Here is a 20,811-nt window from a genome sequence, read left to right as displayed (position 1 = left end):
AATAAACTATCATGAATTTTTTAAGTGGAGTTTAGTACTTTGTTAAAATAATTTTAAAATTAAATTAAATTAAATTAAATTAAATTAAATTAAATTAAATTAAATTAAATTAAATTAAATTAAATTAAATTAAATTAAATTAAATTAAATTAAATTAAATTAAATTAAATTAAATTAAATTAAATTAATGAAATGAAATGAAATGAAATGAAATGAAATGAAACGAAACGAAATGAAATGAAATGAAATGAAATGAAATGAAATGAAATGAAATGAAATGAAATGAAATGAAATGAAATGAAATGAAATGAAATGAAATGAAATGAAATGAAATGAAATGAAATGAAATGAAATGAAATGAAATGAAATGAAATGAAATGAAATGAAATGAAATGAAATGAAATGAAATGAAATGAAATGAAATGAAATGAAATGAAATGAAATGAAATGAAATGAAATGAAATGAAATGAAATGAAATGAAATGAAATGAAATGAAATGAAATGAAATGAAATGAAATGAAATGAAATGAAATGAAATGAAATGAAATGAAATGAAATGAAATGAAATGAAATGAAATGAAATGAAATGAAATGAAATGAAATGAAATAAAATAAAATAAAATAAAACAAGTATATACGGCCGTAAGTTCGGCCAGGCCGAATCTTATGTACCCTCCACCATGGATTGCGTAGGAACTTCTACTAACGGCTGTCATCCACAATCGAATTACTTGGGTTGCGATAACACTTGCCGATGGCAAGGTATAGTAAAACTTTTTAACACTGTCTTCTAAATTGTAAGTTAGTGCATAAGGGGTATATATTAATCAAAAAAAGGCCGATTAAATACGTATATAATTCAGTTTGACAAAATTTTCTATAGAAATAAAATTTTGACAAAATTTTCTATAGAAATAAAAACTTGACAAAATTTTCTATAGAAATAAAATGTTGACAAAATTTTCTATGGAAGTAAAATGTTGACAAAATTTTCTATAGCAATAAAATGTTGACAAAATTGTCTATAGAAATAAAATGTTGACAAAATTTTCTACAGAAATAAATTTTTTACAAAATTGTCTATAGAAATAAAATGTTGACTAAATTTTCTACAGAAATAAACTTTTTACAAAACTTTCTATAGAAATGAAATTTTGACAAAACTTTCTATAGTAATAAAATTTGACAATTTTTACATGGCTGTTAGAGGCCATATACTAACGAAATGTACCAAATTTCAACCGCATCGGATGACTTTTGCCCCTCCAAGAGGCTCCGGAGGTCAAATCTGGGGATCGGTTTATATGGGAGCTATATATAATTATAGACCGATATGGACCAGTTTTTGCATGGTTGTTAGAGACCATATACTAACACCACGTACCAAATTTCAATCGGGTAGGATGAAGTTTGCTCCTCCAAGAGGCTCCGGAGGTCAAATCTGGGGATCGGTTTATATGGGAGCTATATATAATTATGGACCGATATGGACCAATTTTTGCATGGTTGTTAGAGACCATATACTAACACCACGTACGAAATTTCAATTGGATCGGATGAATTTTGCTCATCCAAGAGGCTCCAGAGTTCAAATCTGGGGATCGGTTTATATGGGAGCTATATATAATTATGGACCGATATGGACCAATTTTTGCATGCTTGTTAGAGACCGTATACTAACATCAGGTACCCAATTTCAAACGGATCGGATGAATTTTGCCCCTCCAAGAGGCTCCGGAGGTCAAATCTGGGGATCGGTTTATATGGGAGCTATATATAATTATAGACTGATATGGACCAGTTTTTGCATGGTTGTTAGAGACCATATACGAACACCACGTACCAAATTTCAATCGGGTAGGATGAAGTTTGCTCCTCCAAGAGGCTCCGGAGGTCAAATCTGGGGATCGGTTTATATGGGAGCTATATATATTTATGGACCGATATGGACCAATTTTTGCATGGTTGTTAGAGACCGTATACTAATATCAGGTACCAAATTTCAACCGGATCGGATGAATTTTGCACCTCCAAGAGGCTCCGGAGGTCAAATCTGGGGATCGGTTTATATGGGGGCTATATATAATTATGGACCGATATGGACCAATTTTTGCATGGTTATTAGAGACCGTATACTTAGACCACGTACCAAATTTCAACCGGATCGGATGAATTGTGCTGCTCCGGAAGGCTCCGCAAGCCAAATTTGGGGATCGGTTTATATGGGGGCTATACGTAAACGTGGGCCGATATGGCCCATTTTCAATACCATCCGACCTACATCAATAACAACTACTTGTGCCAAGTTTCAAGTCGATAGCTAGTTTCGTTCGGAAGTTAGCGTGATTTCCACAGACGGACGGACAGCCGGACAGACGGACAGACGGACAGACGGACGGACGGACGGACATGCTTAGATCGACTCAGAATTTCACCACGACCCAGAATATATATACTTTATGGGGTCTTAGAGCAATATTTCGATGTGTTACAAACGGAATGACAAAGTTAATATATCCCCATCCTATGGTGGAGGGTATAATGAAATGAAATGAAGTGAAAAGAAATTAAATTAATGAAATTAAATGAAATGAAGTGAAATGAAATGAAATTCAATTCAATTCAATTCAATTAAGATGAAATTAAACTGAAATTAATCTGAAATTAAAAGGAAATATAAATGAAATTTAAATGAACTTCAAATGAAATTAAAGTGAAATTGAAAGATTCAAATGAAATTGAAATGAACTTCAAATGAAATGAAATTCAATTCAATTAAATTAAAATGAAATTAAACTGAAATTAATCTGAAATTAAAAGGAAATTCAAATGATATTGAAATGTACGTCAAATGAAATTCAAATGTAATTCAAATGAAATTAAAAGGAAATTCAAATGAAATTGAAATGAACTTCAAATGAAATTAGAATGAAATTAAAATGGAATTAAAATGAAATAAAATAAAATAATTTAGATTTTTTATGCTTTTTTTTATTACGAGTCCTATAATTTTGTTAGTTTGAAACATAGTGCTGACCTCTCCATCCAACGAATATTCCAATATCCACATTTAAAACATATCCCAAAACTAATCCCTAATCCTTTTCCAGAAATTTCAATTCTCCCATTGCCACACAAATAGCTAAACAAAATATTGAAAGAGAATATGCCGTTGTTGGTTCGTGGGAAGATACCAATATTACTCTTACAGTGCTGGAACATTATATACCAAGATTTTTCCGAGGAGCCACTCAACTTTACTACAGTAAGTCCACTTATTTAGTTCCCCCTAGTGCGGTAAAAAAAATTGTAATTGTTATCGATTATCGTAAATCTCAAAGATTCGCTCTTGCATTGCCTTTATGAAATGACGATGCCAATTTTTTATTTTTTAATCCCAAATTTGGAAATCAAATAAAGATATTACAATTACCTTTACCGGAACATGGGGGTAGTCCATTCCAACATTTTGTTATCATTTACTAATCGCCTATATCCTTGATATTTTTCCCCCGCCCTTGGTAGGTGACAAGAGTGGTAAATTCAAGAAGAATGCAACACCCCATAACACTAATTTGGAACCGGAAGTTGAGGCAAAATTGAAGATGCAATTTTCCCATGAAATTGAGTTGTACAATTTCTGCAAACAACGTTTGTACAAGCAATATATTGCTATTAAAAAGGAGGAGTTAATGGATAAATACCACTAAGGATATCCAAACTATTGCTAATATATAAAAACAAAAATAAAATTTAATTAGATAAACATTTTATACTGTTCTTTTACCAAATCTGGAGGCTACAATTTTAAGTTTTTTTAATACAACTAGAATAAATAAAGAATTTTCTACATAGCAAATTAAAAACAAAATTGTTTCTTTTTAAAATGTTGGTTCAATTGAAAAGGTAAGAAATTTAAAAATAAGCCAGGTCGTTTATTGACGATTTTATTTTTATGATCTATTTTCACTGTACTGATACTGAGATTTTCAATCTTTGGATTAAAGATAAAAAGCTTCAAATATATACTAAATAATTAAAAAAAAATATTCTTTATTTAGAACATCCTTTGTACATGTACCAAAATCCTTAAGGGAAAGTCAAAAAAAAAGACTAAGAATTATTTTGAGGATTTTGCAGTTTTTTTAATTAAGAAAACATTTTTATACCCTCCACCATAGGATGGGGGTATATTATTTGTCATTCCGTTTGTAACACATCGAAATATTGCTCTAAGACCCCATAAAGTATATATATTCTGGGTCGTGGTGAAATTCTGAGTCGATCTGAGCATGTCCGTCCGTCCGTCCGTCCGTCTGTTGAAATCACGCTAACTTCCGAACAAGCTATCGACTTGAAACTTGGCACAAGTAGTTGTTATTGATGTAGGTTAGGTGGCAGCCCGATGTATCAGGCTCACTTAGACTATTCAGTCCATTGTGATACCACATTGGTCTCTTATCATTGGTGAACTTGATGTAGGTCGGATAGTATTGCAAATGGGCCATATCGGTCCACATTTACGTATAGCCCCCATATAAACGGACCCCCAAATTTGGCTTGCGGGGACTCTAAGAGAAGCAAATTTCATCCGATCCGGCTGAAATTTGGTACATGGTGTAAGTATATGGTCTCTAACAACTATGCAAAAATTGGTCCACATCGGTCAATAATTATATATAGCCCCCATATAAACCCATCCCCCAATTTGGCTTGCGGAGCCTCTAAGATAAACAAATCTCATCCGATCCGGCTGAAATTTGGTACATGGTTTAAGTATATGGTCTCTAATGACCATGCAAAAAATCGTCCATAATGGTCCATAATTATATATAGCCCCCATATAAACCGATCACCAGATTTGACCTCCTGAGCCTGTTGGAAGACCAAAATTCATCTGATTCAGTTGAAATTTGGTACGTGGTGTTAATATATGGCCTCAAATACCCATGCAAAAATTGGTCGAAATCGGTCCATAGTTATATATAGCCCCCATATAAACCGATCCCCAGATTTGATTTCCGGAGCCCTTTGGAAGAGAAAAATTCATACGATCTGGTTGAAATTTGGTACGTGGTGGTAGTATATGATATTTAATAGCCATGCCAAAAGTGGTCCATATCATTCCATAATCATATATAGCTCCCATATAAACCGATCCCGAGATTTGGTTTTGGAGCCTCTTGGAGGAGCAAATTACATTGTGCTAGTAACAGGTTGGCTGATAAGTCCCCGGTCTACCAAAGAAAAACACATTTTTTTTTTTTGTCAAAATTCGTTTTTATTATTCAACAAAGTTCCCTTCAAGAGCGATACAACGATTATAACGACCTTCCAATTTTTTGATACCATTTTGGTAGTACTCCTTCGGTTTTGCCTCAAAATAAGCCTCAGTTTCGGCGATCACCTCTTCATTGCAGCAAAATTTTTTCCCTGCGGGCATCCTTTTGAGATCTGAGAACAAGAAAACGTCGCTGGGATCCAGATCTGGAGAATACGGTGGGTGGGGAAGCAATTCGAACCCCAATTCATGAATTTTTGCCATCGTTCTCAATGACTTGTGACACGGTGCGTTGTCTTGGTGGAACAACACTTTTTTCTTCTTCATATGGGGCCGTTTTGCCGCGATTTCGACCTTCAAACTAACGCCATATAATAGTCACTGTTGATGGTTTTTCCCTTCTCAAGATAATCGATACAAATTATTCCATGTCCATCCCAAAAAAACAGAGGCCATTACTTTGCCAACGAACTCAGCCGACTGTCGATTGGACTAAGGAGTGTAGTGATGGAGCCATGTTTCATCCATTGTCACATATCGACGGAAAAACTCGGGTGTATTACGAGTTAACAGCTGCAAACACCGCTCAGAATCATCAACACGTTGTTGTTTTTGGGCAAATGTGAGCTCGCGCGGCACCCATTTTGCACAGAGCTTCCGCATATCCAAATATTGATGAATGATATGACCAACACGTTCCTTTGATATCTTTAAGGCCTCTGCTATCTCGATCAACTTCTTTTTACGGTCATTTAACCACATCTTTCGGGCGTCCACTGCGTTCACCGTCCTCCGAGCTCATTTCACCACGCTTGAATTTTGCATACAAATCAACTATTGTTGATTTCCCTGGGGCAGAGTCCGGAAACTCATTATCAAGCCAAGTTTTTGCTTCCACCGTATTTTTTCCCTTCAGAAAACAGTACTTTATCAAAACACGAAATTCCTTTTTTTCATTTTTTTTCACAATAGCAAAAGTTGCTTCACAAAAGACGTTCTATCTCGCAAACTAATTGACTTACAGACGTCAAATTTTGACACGAATCATTTGAAGGTTGGTACTATATAACAAGTACATACGGCCGTAAGTTCGGCCAGGCTGAAGCTTATGTACCCTCCACCATGGATTGCGTAGAAACTTCTACTGAAGCCTGTCATCCACAATCGAATTACTTGGGTTGCGGTAACACTTGCCGAGCCACCGTGGTGCAATGGTTAGCATGCCCGCCTTGCATACACAAGGTCGTGGGTTCGATTCCTGCTTCGACCGAACACCAAAAAGTTTTTCAGCGGTGGATTATCCCACCTCAGTAATGCTGGTGACATTTCTGAGGATTTCAAAGCTTCTCTAAGTGGTTTCACTGGAATGTGGAACGCCGTTCGGACTCGGCTATAAAAAGGAGGTCCCTTGTCATTGAGCTTAACATGGAATCGGGCAGCACTCAGTGATAAGAGAGAAGTTCACCAATGTGGTATCACAATGGACTGAATAGTCTAAGTGAGCCTGATACATCGGGCTGCCACCTAACCTAACCTAACACTTGCCGATGGCAAGGTATCTTAAAACTTCCTAACACCGTCTTCTAAATTACAAGGTAGTCCATACGTAGTATATATTAAACTAAAAAGGCCGATTAAATACGTATATAATTAAGTTTAAAGTTTCTATAGAAATAAAATTTTGACAAAATAAAATTTTGACAACATTTTCTATAGAAGTAAAATTTGGAAAAAATTTTCTATAGAAATAAAATTTGGAAAAAAATTTCTATAGAAATAAAATTTTGACAAAATTTTCTATAGAAATAAAATTTTTACAAAATTTTCTACAGAAATAAAATTTTTACAAAATTTTCTATAGAAATAAAATTTTTACAAAATTTTCTACAGAAATAATATTTTTACAAAACTTTCTATAGAAATAAAATTTTTACAAAACTTGCTATAGAAATAAAATTTTTACAAAATTTTCTATAGAAATAAAATTTTTACAAAATTTTCTATAGAAATAAAATTTTGACAAAATTTTCTATAGGAATAACATTTTGACAATGTTTTCCATAAAAATAAAATTTTGGTAGTTTATTTTTGGCTCGAGTGGCAACCATGAATATGAACCGATATGGACCAAATTTTGTGTGATTGGGGATCGGCTATATATAACTATAGACCGATATGGACCAATTTTGGCATGGATATTAGTGGCCTTATACTAACACCACGTTGCAAATTTCAACCGGATCGGATGAATTTTGCTCCTCCAAGAGGCTCCGGAGGACAAATCTGGGAATCGATTTATATGGGGGCTATATATAATTATGGACCGATATGGACCAATTTTTGCATGGTCATTAGAGAACATATGCCAACACCATGTACCAGCCGGATCGGATGAAATTTTCGTTTCTTAGAGGCTCCGCAAGCCAAATCGGGGGATCGGTTTATATGGGGACTATATATAATTATGGACCAATGTGGACCAATTTTTGCATGGTTGTTAGAGACCATATACTAACACCATGTACCAAATTTCAGCCGGATCGGATGAAATTTGGTTCTCTTAGAGGCTCCGCAAACCAAATCGGGGGATCGGTTTATATGTGGGCTGTATGTAATTATGGACCAATGTGGACCAATTTTTGCATGGTTGTTAGAGACCATATACTAACACCATGTACCGAATTTCAGCCGGATCGGATGAAATTTGGTTCTCTTAGAGGCTCCGCAAACCAAATCGGGGGATCGGTTTATATGGGGGCTGTATGTAATTATGGACCGATATGGACCAATTTTTGCATGGTTGTTAGAGACTATATATTAACACCATGTACCAAATTTCAGCCGGATCGGATGAAATTTGCTTCTCTTAGAGCGATCGCAAGCCAAATTTGGGGGTCCGTTTATATGGGGGCTATACGTAAAAATGGACCGATATGGACCAATTTTTGCATGATTGTTAGAGACCATATACTAACACCATGTACCAAATTTCAGCCGGATCGGATGAAACTTGCTTCTCTTAGAGCGATCGCAAGCCAAATTTGGGGGTCCGTTTATATGGGGGCTATACGTAAAAGTGGACCGATATGGCCCATTTGCAATACCAGCCGACCTACATCAATAACAACTACTTGTGCCAAGTTTCAAGTCGATAGCTTGTTTCGTTCGGAAGTTAGCGTGATTTCAACAGACGGACGGACGGACGGACGGACGGACGGACGGACATGCTCAGATCGACTCAGAATTTCACCACGACCCAGAATATATATACTTTATGGGGTCTTAGAGCAATATTTCGATGTGTTACAAACGGAATGACAAAGTTAATATACCCCCCATCCTATGGTGGAGGGTATAAAAATACTATGCATTTAATACTAGCGATGCCATCTATGTGTCAGACCGGGGACTTACCAGCCAACCTGTTATATGGCCGTTAACAACCATGCCTAACTATGTCCATATCGGTCTATAGTTATATATAGTCCTCAGATAAATCTATCCTCAATCACCAAAAATTGGTCCATATCAATTTCATAATTGTATGTAGCCCCCATATAAGCGACCCCCATATTTCAATTCTGGCTCTCTACCACGTATGGACTAACTCACAATTTAGAAAACGATGTTAAAAAGTTTCAAGATACCACAACCCAAGTAATTCGATTGTGGATGACAGTCTTACGTAGAAGTTTCAACGCAATCCATGGTGGAGGGTACATAAGATTCGGCCTGGCCGAACTTACGGCCGTATATACTTGTTTTTTTCTCAAAAAATATAAATTTCTTAAACAACATAAAACTATTTTTAATAAAATTTTTTCAATTTATATTACATGTTAGCCTGATACCGAAACAGGCAATTGACGTCCAAATGCATTATATCTAATTATACAATTATTTTTATACCCTCCATCATAGGATGGGGGTATATTAACTTTGTCATTCCGTTTGTAACACATCGAAATATTGCTCTAAGACCCTATAAAGTATATATATTCTGGGTCGTGGTGAAATTCTGAGTCGATCTAAGCATGTCCGTCCGTCCGTCCGTCCGTCCGTCTGTTGAAATCACGCTAACTTCCGAACGAAACAAGCTATCGACTTGAAACTTGGCACAAGTAGTTGTTATCGATGTAGGTCGGATGGTATTGAAAATGGGCCATATCGGTCCACTTTTACGTATAGCCCCCATATAAGGGGACCCTCAGATTTGGCTTGTGGAGCCTCTAACAGAAGCATATTTCATCCGATCCGGCTGAAATTTGGTATATGGTGTTGGTATATGGTCTCTAACAACCATGCAAAAATTGGTCCACATCGGTCCATAATTGTATATAGCCCCCATATAAACCGATCCCCAGATTTGGCTTGCGGAGCCTAAAAGAGAAGCAAATTTCATCCGATCCGGCTGAAATTTGGTACATGGTGTTGGTATATGGTCTCTAACAACCGTGCAAAAATTGGTTCACATCGGTCCATAATTATATATAGCCCCCATATAAACCGATCCCCAGATTTGGCTTGTGGAGCCTCTAAGAGAAGCATATTTCATTCGATCCGGCTGAAATTTGGTACATGGTGTTGGTATATGGTCTCTAACAATCGTGCAAAAATTGGTCCACATCGGTCCATAATTATATATAGCCCCCATATAAACCGATCCCCAGATTTGGCTTGCGTAGCCTCAAGGAGAAGCAAATTTCATCCGATCCGGCTGAAATTTGGTACATGATGTTGGTATATGGTCTCTAACAACCATGCCAAAATTGGTCTACATCGGTCCATAATTATATATAGACACCATATAAACCGATCTACAGATTTGGCTTGCGAAGCCTCAAAGAGAAGCAAATTGCATCCGATCCGGCTGAAATTTGGTACATGGTATTGGTATATGGTCTCTAACAACCGTGCAAAAATTGGTCCACATCGGTCCATAATTATATATAGCGCCCATAAAAACCGATCCCCAGATTTGGGTTGCGGATCCTCAAAGAGAAGCAAATTTCATCCGATCCGGTTCAAATTAGGAACGTGGTGTTAGTATATGGTTGCTAACAACCATACCAAAATTGGTCCAATCACACAAAAATTGGTCCATATCGGTTCATAATCATGGTTGCCACTAGAGCCAAAAATAATCTACCAAAATTTTATTTCTATAGAAAATTTTGTCAAAATTTTATTTCTAGAGAAAATTTTTTTAAAATTTTAGTCGGTTCATAATAAAATTTTCATCATTGTCAAAATTTTATTTCTATAGAAAATTTTGTCAAAATTTTATTTCTATAGAAAATTTTGTTCAAATTTTATTCGGTTCATAATCATGGTTGCCACTCGAGCCAAAAATAATCTACCAAGATTTTATTTCTATAGAAAATTTTGTCAAAAGTTTATTTCTATAGAAAATTTTGTTAAAATTTTATTTCTGTAGAAAATTTTGTCAAAATTTTATGTCTACTTTGTCAAAGGTCTTAAGATACCTTGCCATCGGCAAGCGTTACCGCAACTTAAGTAATTCGATTCTGGATGGCAGTGTTTAGAAGAAGTTTCTACGCAATCCATGATGGAGGGTACATAAGCTTCGGCCTGGCCGAACTTACGGCCGTATATACTTGTTTTTTTTTTTTCAATTTGACAAAAATTATAAACTTATTTTTGTCATATTGCAATTAGTAAAATATTTTAGTTAACATTTTCTAAAATAAACCTACATTTTCTTCAATGGTTATATTAAAAAAAAACTGTATCCCGCCCATATGAAAATTCTTATGTGTGAGTCATGTTTTTTTTTGTTTGTGAGTGTATGTTATGCAAAATTTCTTTAGATCTTTCCTCTTTCCTCTTCAATGGTATTTCTTCAATGCATCGCAGCAACGTAAAAACTAACTCTCATCTTTTAGTGCTTCATTTTCTCCTTACTCAATTTTTTACTTCTCCTTGCATTTCAAGCTTAATTGATTACAAAGTAGATGGCAAATTTAAATAAAATTCCATACATTTCGCAAAACTAAAATTTTTGAAAATTTTGTTCATTGACTGAGACCCCCTGTGGGTTATTTCTTATTACCCATTATTTTCTCAGCTATATACCCTAAATGCCGATGCATTGAATAATACCAAAAGAGCTGAAACCGATATACTTTTCTTCAATCGTGTACCCAAAACTGGTAGTGTCCAAATGATTAATTTACTCCAAAAACTTGGCAAGATCCATGACTTCGAAGTGGATGTTGATCAGCAACAAGGAGGCATAAGAACCCTACTGGAGGACGATGAAATTGAGAACACTATCGATAATATTGGAAATTTGGATGAAGGCACAGTGTTTGTTAGTCATGTGAATTTTATGAATTTCACCGACTATGAAGAGCCACGACCCATCTATATGAATATGGTAAGGGATCCTGTGGAAAGGATAATCAGTTGGTATTATTACATACGTGCCCCCTGGGTATTTGTCCCAAAAAGATTGAAAAACAACAAACCAATGCCCAATCCCAAATGGGCAAATACCGAATTCGATCAATGTGTTTTGAGTAAGGACAAGGCTTGTACATATATCGAAGGTTCCGGATTTGAGAGAACGGGTGATCATAGGCGGCAGACTCTATTCTTTTGTGGTCACAACGAGCATAAATGCATGTAAGTCGAAGTGAATCAAGTGAATTCTTCATCGAATCATGGAATACGATTTTTTTTTTTTGATTTAAGGCCTTTCAATACCCGTTTGCCTTTGGAATTGGCCAAACGTACTGTGGAGAAAGAATATGCTGTAGTAGGTACATGGGAGGATACCAATGTTACCTTAACGGTTTTTGAAAACTATATACCGCGCTATTTTATGGGAGCTTCCAAATTGTATTACAGTAAGTTCTTTGGTCTCTGTATATTACACTTGTCCATATTCTTAATGCCGTATGAACTCTTTTCTCTCTCAGTGGACTTGCATGCCGATCATAAAAATAGCAATCCCATGAAACCCCATATCAGTGAAGAGATTAAGAATATGGTACGCCGTAATTTCACACGTGAAATTGAATTCTATCAATTTTGTCGACAACGTTTGCATAAACAATATTTTGCCTTGAAGAAGCAAGATCTACTCGCCCTAGAGATGAGAGATCAAAAACAACAATTGTCATTTTTTAATAAGGCTTTATTAAAATTAAATTAAGGTTTCATTCATTTAAAATTGATTATAAATAAAAAAATATAAATATAAAAATTTGAAAACTCTTAAATTTATTTTTTATTATATATTCCACAAATAAATAAGCTTCCGTAAAAAAAACAAAATTATATATAAATAACCTTCTTCATGATAAAAACAAGTAAGGAAAGTCTAAAGTCGGGCGGGGCCGACTATATTATACCCTGCACCACTTTGTAGATCTAAATATTCGATGCCATATCACATCCGTCAAATATGTTGGGGGCTATATATAAAGGTTTGTCCCAACTACATACATTTAAATATCACTCGATCTGGACAGAATTTGATAGACTTCTACAAAATCTATAGACTCAAAATTTAAGTCGGCTAATGGAACACAATGTTAGTAAAAAAAAAATATGGGAAACATTGAAATCTGAAGCAATTTTAAGGAAACTTCGCAAAAATTTATATATGATTTATTGCTCGATATATATGTATTAGAAGTTTAGGAAAATTAGAGTCATTTTTACAACTTTTCGACTAAGCAGTGGCGATTTTATAAGGAAAATGTTGGTATTTTGACAATTTTTGTCCAAATCAGAAAAACATATATATGGGAGCTATATCTAAATCTGAACCGATTTCAACCAAATTTGGCACGCATAGCAACAATGCTAATTCTACTTCATGTGCAAAATTTCAACTAAATCGGAGCAAAAAATTGGTCTCTGTGGTCATATGAGTGTAAATCGGGGGAAAGCTATATATGGGAGATATATCTAAATCTGAACCGATTTCAACCAAATTTGGCACGCATAGCTACAATGCTAATTCTACTCCCTGTGCAAAATTTCAATTAAATCGGAGTAAAAGATTGGCCTCTGTGGTCATATGAGTGTAAATCGGGCGAAAGCTATATATGGGAGCTATATCTAAATCTGAACCGATTTCAACCAAATTTGGCACACATAGCTACAATGCTAATTCTACTTCATGTGCAAAATTTCAACTAAATCGGAGCAAAAAATTGGCCTCTGTGGTCATTTGAGTGTAAATCGGACGAAAGCTATATATGGGAGCTATATCTAAATCTGAACCGATTTCCACCAAATTTGACACGCATAGCTATAATGCTAATTCTACTCCCTGTGCAAAATTTCAACTAAATCGGAGCAAACAATTGGCCTCTGTGGGTAAATGAGTGTAAATCGGGCCAAAGCTATATATGGGAGCTATATCTAAATCTGAACCGATTTGGCAAGTTTTTCGAGACCCATAAAATATTCGGATATACGGAATTTGAGGAAGATCGGTTGATACACACGCCAATTATGACCAGATCGGTAAAAAATATATATGGCAGCTATATCTAAATCTGAACCGATTTTTTCCAAAATCAATAGGGATCGTCTTTGAGCCGAAACAAATTTTAGGACAATTGGACTAAAACTGTGAGCTGTACTTTGCACACAAAAATACATCAACAGACAGACAGACGGACATCGCTAAATCGACTCAGAATTTAATTCTAAGACGATCGGTATACTAAACGATGGGTCTCAGACTTTTCCTTCTTGGCGTTACATACAAATGCACAAACTTATTATACCCTGTACCACAGTAGTGGTGAAGGGTATAATGAAGCAAATTTGCATAAGTTCTACAAAAACAATATTTTTGTTCTCTAAATGTCAACCATTTTTTTCGGTGTATTTATTTAGTTACACAGCTAATAGCAGACAGGACTTTAAAAAATATATTATATATTAGAAATATTTATTTAAATATCGTCTTATATTTAAAACTAGACCAGAAAGGACCCCTTAGAACAACAAGGACCACAACGAGACAGTAGCGACTCCAAAGTTGTAAGTACCCAGTAAAAAAAAAGCGTCGCCAAAAAAGTAGTGAAAATGTTCTTTTTGGATCCGGAAGTGGTGCAAAATTGGCGCAAAAACGATGCATTTAACATGGGCTTGTCATAGGACGGATGGCCATCATTTCAACAGCAGTTGCACTGAATTTGCATCAAGTCTTACTCTGTTATACGAATTCAGTGTTTTGGATGTGAATTAAAAAATGTTGTCTGAAACGTTTGAATTAAAATCGCAATTTTTCTTGAATGGATTTAGAATTTTTTTCGACAAAATTTCAATAATTTGTACCATTTTTAATACCCTCCACCCTTGGATGGAGGGTATATTAACTTTGCCATTCCGTTTGTAACACATCGAAATATTGCTCTAAGATCCCATAGAGTATATATATTCTGGGTCGTCGTGAAATTCTGAGTCGATGTAAGCATGTCCGTCCGTCTGTTGAAATCACCTTAACTTCCGAACGAAACAAGCTATCGACTTGAAACTTGTCACAAGTAGTCGTTATCGATGTAGGTCGGATGGTATTGCAAATGGGCCATATCGGTTCACTTTCACATATAGCCCCCATATAAACCGATCCGCAGATTTGCTTGCGTAGCCTTTAAGAGAAGCAAATTTCATCCGATCCGGCTGAAATTTGGAACATGGTGTTGGTATACAGTCTCTAACAACCATGCAAAAATTGGTCCTCATCGGTCCATAATTATATATAGCCCCCATATAAACCGATCCGCAGATTTGCTTGCGTAGCCTATAAGAGAAGCAAATTTCATCCGATCCGGCTGAAATTTGGAACATGGTGTTGGTATACAGTCTCTAACAACCATGCAAAAATTGGTCCTCATCGGTCCATAATTATATATAGCCCCCATATAAACCGATCCCCAGATTTGCCTTGCGGAGCCTCTAAGAGAAGCAAATTTCATCCGATCAGGTTTGGTACGTGGTGTTAGTATATGGTCCTTAACAATCATGCAAAAATTGGTCCACATCGGTCCATAATTATATATAGTCCCCATATAAACCGATCCCCAGATTTGACCTCCGGAGCCTATAGGAGGAACAACACTCATCCGATCCGTGGTGTTAGTATATGGTCCTTAACAACCGTGCAAAAATTTATCAATATCGGTCCATAATTATATATATATACATCTTTTGGAAGTACTTTTAATGTTGTGCCGTTGGAAGAACTTCAAATTTTTTTTTGCTGGATAGTCGAGATGTGGGTCAGTAAGGACGCCGTCGATTCAATAAGGGTTATAAGAGTTGTAGTCACCACAACAGCGCCGAATGATGAAAATGTTGTCCATATATTATAAATGACAAATTGGCAGGGTTAAATTTAAACCAATGCGGGTAAAAATTAGAACGGAAAGTATTGATAACTAAATAAAATGGACATGTTGTGCCAATAAATGTAATATTTTTACATTTTTATGCCACCTCTTTCCAATTTTAGTGCAACGGTTTTCGTAAAATTTTATTCTAGATCAAGGTTGCCAAAGTTGATAGAATTCTACCAAAAATGGTAGATTGGTAGAATTCTTGATGTTTTGGTAGATTTTGTGAACTACTCCTCTTCAACTAAGAGGTATTTTAATTGTTATAGAAATAAAATGAAATAAATGCTCCTATAGAAATAAAATGTTGAAAAAATTCTCTATAGAATTGAAATTTTGACTATAGAAAATAGGAATAAAATGTCGGCAATTTTTTCTTTAGAAATAAAGTGTTGACAAAATTTTCTATAGAAATAAAATTTTGAGAAAATTTTCTAGAGAAATAAAATTTTGAGAACATTTTTTAGAGAAATAAAATTTTGACAAAATTTTCTATAGAAATAAAATTTTGACAAAATTTTCTATAGAAATAAAATTTTGACAATATTATCTATAAAATTAAAATTTTGACAAAATTTTCTATAAAAATAAAATTTTGACAAAATTTTCTATAGAAATAAAACTTAGACAAAATTTTCTATAGAAATAAAATTTTGACAAAATTTTCTATAAAAATAAAATTTTGACAATATCATCTATAGAATTAAAATTTTGAAAAAAAATTCTAGAGAAATAAAATGTTGACAAAATTTTCTATAAAAATAAAATTTTGACCAATTTTCTATAAAAATAAAATTTTGACAATATTATCTATAGATATTATCTATAGAATTTGACAAAATTTTCTACAGAAATAAAATTTAGACAAAATTTTTTATAGAAATAAAATTTTGACAAAATTTTCTATAAAAATAAAATTTTGACAATATTATCTATAGAAATAAAATTTTGACAAAATTTTCTATAGAAATGAAAATTTGAGAAAATTTTTTTGGAAAAATAAAATATTGAGAAAATTTTCTATAGAGCTAAAATTTTGAGAAAATTTTCTAGAGAAATAAAATTTTAAAAAATTTTCCTATAGAAATAAAATTTAGACAAAATTTTCTATAGAAATAATATTTTGACAAATTTTCTATAAAAATAAAATTTTGACAATATTTTCTATAAAAATAAAATTTTGACAATATTATCTATAGAATTAAAATTTTGACAAAATTTTCTATAGAAATAAAATTTAGACAAAATTTTCTATAGAAATAAAATTTAGACAAAATTTTCTATAGAAATAAAATTTTGACAAAATTTTCTATAAAAATAAAATTTTGACAAAATTTTCTATAAAAATAAAATTTTGACAATATTATCTATAGAATTAAAATTTAGAAAAAAATTTCTAGAGAAATAAAATTTTGACAAAATTTTTTGTATATATAAAAGTTTGAGAAAATTCTCTATAAAAATAAAATTTTGACGTTATTATTTATAGAAATAAAATTTTGACAAAATTTTCTATAGAAATAAAATTTTGACAAAATTTTCTATAGAAATAAAATTTTGACAACATTTTCTCAGAGATAAAATTTTGCAAAATTTTCTATAGTAATAAAATGTTGACAAAATTTGCTTTAGAAATGAAATTTCGACAAAATTTCATATAGAAATGAATTTTTTTTTTTCCAAAGTAGGAGATTTTGGTAAATTTTTGGTAAATTTTTGGTAAATTTTTCTTCAAATTTTGGTAAATTATTTTTGGCCTTAGTGGCAACAGTAATGTGGATCCCTTTAAAATTACGGAAGTGATCCCAACTTGACATAAAATTGAACTAATGTGATGTCTAGTGAACAATTGTTATGCCTGAAACTATGCAAAGAAAATTTTTTAAAAAGGGTTCTCCCATGAACTGGATTAATTTTCGATTAATTTCACATAAAATGATTTTTATTTAAATCAAGTTTGTTAAAAAAAAACGCTAATTTATTTATTTATTTAATAATGCTAATTTATTTATTTAAAACTCGAAAAATTCAATTTTTTTTTAATTCATGGCCACATCCAAAAAATTAAAATTTCGATGAAAATTCTGGAAAAATTCAAGTTTTGATATGAAACAAGTATATACGGCCGTAAGTTCAGCCAGGCCGAAGCTTATGTACCCTCCATCATGGATTGCGTAGAAACTTCTTCTAAACACTGCCATCCACAATCGAATTACTTAAGTTGCGGTAACGCTTGCCGATGGCAAGGTATCTTAAAACCTCCTAACACCATATTCTAAATTGTATGTAAGTCCATACGTGGTATATATTAAATCAAAAAAGATCGATCCAATACGCATATAATTCAGTTTGACAATGTAGACATAAAATTTTGACAAATTTTCTACAGAAATAAAATTTTAACAAAATTTTCTATAGAAATAACATTTTCACAAAATTTTCTATAGAAATAAAAATTTTGACAAAATTTTCTATAGAAAGAAAATTTTGACAAAAATTTCTACAGAAATAAAATTTTAACAAAATTTTCTATAGAAATAAACATTTGACAAAATATTCTATAGAAATAAAATCTTGGTAGATTATTTTTGGCTCGAGTGGCAACCATGATTATGAACCGAATAAAATTTAACAAAATTTTCTATAGAAATAAAAATTTGACAAAATTTTCTGTAGAAATAAAATTTTGACAATGATGAAAATTTTATTATGAACCGAATAAAATTTTAACAAAATTTTCTCTAGAAATAAAATTTTGACAAAATTTTCTATATAAATAAAATTTTGGTAGATTATTTTTGGCTCTAGTGGCAACCATGATTATGAACCGATATGGACCAATTTTTGTGTGATTGGACCAATTTTGGTATGGTTGTTAGCGACCATATACTAACACCACGTTCCTAATTTGAACCGGATCGGATGAATTTTGCTCCTCCAAGAGACTCCGGAGGTCAAATCTGGAGAACGTTTTATATGGGGGCTATGTATAATTATGGACCGATATGGACCAATTCTGGCACGGTTGTTAAAGATCATATAACACCATGTTCAAAATTACAACCGGATTGGATGAAATTTGCTTCTCTTGGAGACTTCGCAACTCACAAATCAGGAGATCGGTTTATATGGGGTCTATATATATATATAAACCGATGTGGACCAATTTTTGCATGGTTGTTAGAGACCATATACCAACATCATGTACCAAATTTCAGCCGGATCGGATGAAATCTCTTCTCTTTGAGGCTCCGCAAGCCAAATCTGGGGATCGGTTTATATGGGGGATATATATAATTATGGACCGATGTGGACCAATTTTTACATGATTGTTAGAGACCATATACCAACACCATGTACCAAATTTCAGCCGGATCGGATGAAATATGCTTCTCTTAGAGGCTCCACAAGCCAAATCTGGGGATCGGTTTATATGGGGCTATATATAATTAAGGACCGATATGGACCAATTTTTGCATAGTTGTTAGAGACCATATACCAACATCATGTACCAAATTTCAGCCGGATCGGATGAAATTTGCTTCTCTTTGAGGCTCCGCAAGCCAAATCTGGGGATCGGTTTATATGGCGGCTATATATAATTATGGACCGATGTGGACCAGTTTTTGCCTGGTTATTAAAGACCATATACCAACACCATGTACCAAATTTCAGGCCGATCGGATGAAATATGCCTCTGTTAGAGGCTCCACAAGCCAAATCTGAGGGTCCCTTTATATGGGGGCTATACGTAAAAGTGGACCGATATGGCCCATTTTCAATACCATCCGACCTACATCGATAACAACTACTTGTGCCAAGTTTCAAGTCGATAGCGTGTTTCGTTCGGAAGTTAGCGTGATTTCAACAGACGGACGGACGGACGGACATGCTTAGATCGACTCAGAATTTCACCACGACCCAGAATATATATACTTTATATATATATATATATATATATATATATATATATATATATATATATATAATATATATATATATATATATATATATATATATATTATATATATATATATATATATATATATATATATATATATATATATATATATATATATATATATATATATATATATATATATATATATATATATATATATATATATATATATATATATATATATATATATATATATATATATATATATATATATATATATATATATATATATATATATATATATATATATATATATATATATATATATATATATATATATATATATATATATAAAATCAAAATTTCGATGAAAATGCTCGAAAAATTCAAATGTTTGTATGAAACTCTTATTTTGGCCATAACTTATTATATATGCGTCTAATAGCGAAAAGTATCTCAATTCGTGACCACCCCTAAAAAATCAAAATTTCGATGAAGAATAAAAATTTTGATGAAAATTCTCGAAAAAAAAATTAAATTTATATATGAAGAACTTATTTATGCCATAACTCCTTAAATATGTGTCATAGAGCGAAAAGGACGTTAATTCATGGCCACCCCCAAAATTCACAATTTCAATGAAAATCCTCGAAAATTAAAAAAAAAATGGTTTTTATCTTTATGAATGACACGCTTTTTTATAAAATTTATTGTGCCACTTTGTATTGCAAGTGACACTTATTGTGATTCTCAAAGGCAACGCAGATGGAAATATAAAAAATAGGTCCCCTTATTTTCTCTAGACTGTTCGTGGGATTTAGATAGGAGATTTTAACCGAAGGTAATAAATTTTCGGTGGCTTGGATCTTCCCAGCAAAAAATCGAAGCAAAGGAAAATTTCTTTTTGGATTCGGAAGTGATTCAAAATTGGCTCAGAATCTTACATTGGCTTGCCATAGGGTGCATTTATCTTTTTAAGAATCCGCTGCATTTTCATGTATGTGATGCCATTTCAGTATTTAGGATTTCTTAGGATTTCATTAAAAAAAAGTACGAAAACCTTAAGAAAATAATTTTTTTTCCCAAGCTGTCACATACTCCTCACCAAGCTTGTTTGGTAATTTTAATGAAACAAGATTAACTCCTTTGAACTCATTCGTTAGGTGTTGGGATTTATTATAATGCCTTCTCTTCGCCTTCCTATTACTTTTCATCAACTTTACATGGCCCTCTAAATAACATG

General features: G+C 33.2%; 2 protein-coding genes across 9 annotated transcripts in view; both read left to right on the top strand.

Annotated features, from left to right (window-relative positions):
- pip (heparan sulfate 2-O-sulfotransferase pipe) overlaps nucleotides 1–20,811 on the top strand; it is a 390,683-nt gene that overhangs the window by 320,775 nt on the left and 49,097 nt on the right. For 4 of the 8 annotated variants that reach the window (XM_075304212.1, XM_075304213.1, XM_075304210.1 and 1 more), the window contains exons 5-6: nucleotides 3,112–3,266; nucleotides 3,527–3,872. The exons of 3 other annotated variants lie outside the window; for them this stretch is intronic. In XM_075304212.1, coding sequence (XP_075160327.1) covers nucleotides 3,112–3,266; nucleotides 3,527–3,711 — 340 coding nt within the window. In that variant the 3' untranslated portion in view covers nucleotides 3,712–3,872. Of the gene's footprint in view, nucleotides 1–3,111; nucleotides 3,267–3,526; nucleotides 3,873–11,370; nucleotides 11,931–11,999; nucleotides 12,155–12,226; nucleotides 12,530–20,811 lie in introns of those variants that run through there. One more of the 8 variants, XM_075304205.1, reaches the window with a different exon arrangement.
- Nucleotides 15,678–20,811, top strand: part of LOC142233259 (uronyl 2-sulfotransferase homolog pip-like) — a 10,515-nt gene continuing 5,381 nt past the window's right edge. Inside the window, exons 1-2 of the mRNA XM_075304107.1 lie at nucleotides 15,678–15,702; nucleotides 15,787–15,799. Coding sequence (XP_075160222.1) covers nucleotides 15,678–15,702; nucleotides 15,787–15,799 — 38 coding nt within the window. The remainder of the gene's footprint in view (nucleotides 15,703–15,786; nucleotides 15,800–20,811) is intronic.

This window comes from Haematobia irritans, chromosome 4, assembly GCF_050003625.1.
Source record: "Haematobia irritans isolate KBUSLIRL chromosome 4, ASM5000362v1, whole genome shotgun sequence".
Classification (NCBI taxonomy): domain Eukaryota; kingdom Metazoa; phylum Arthropoda; class Insecta; order Diptera; family Muscidae; genus Haematobia; species Haematobia irritans.
The sequence above is the reverse complement of the archived record's forward strand: the minus strand, read 5'-3'. Positions and strand labels throughout refer to the sequence as shown.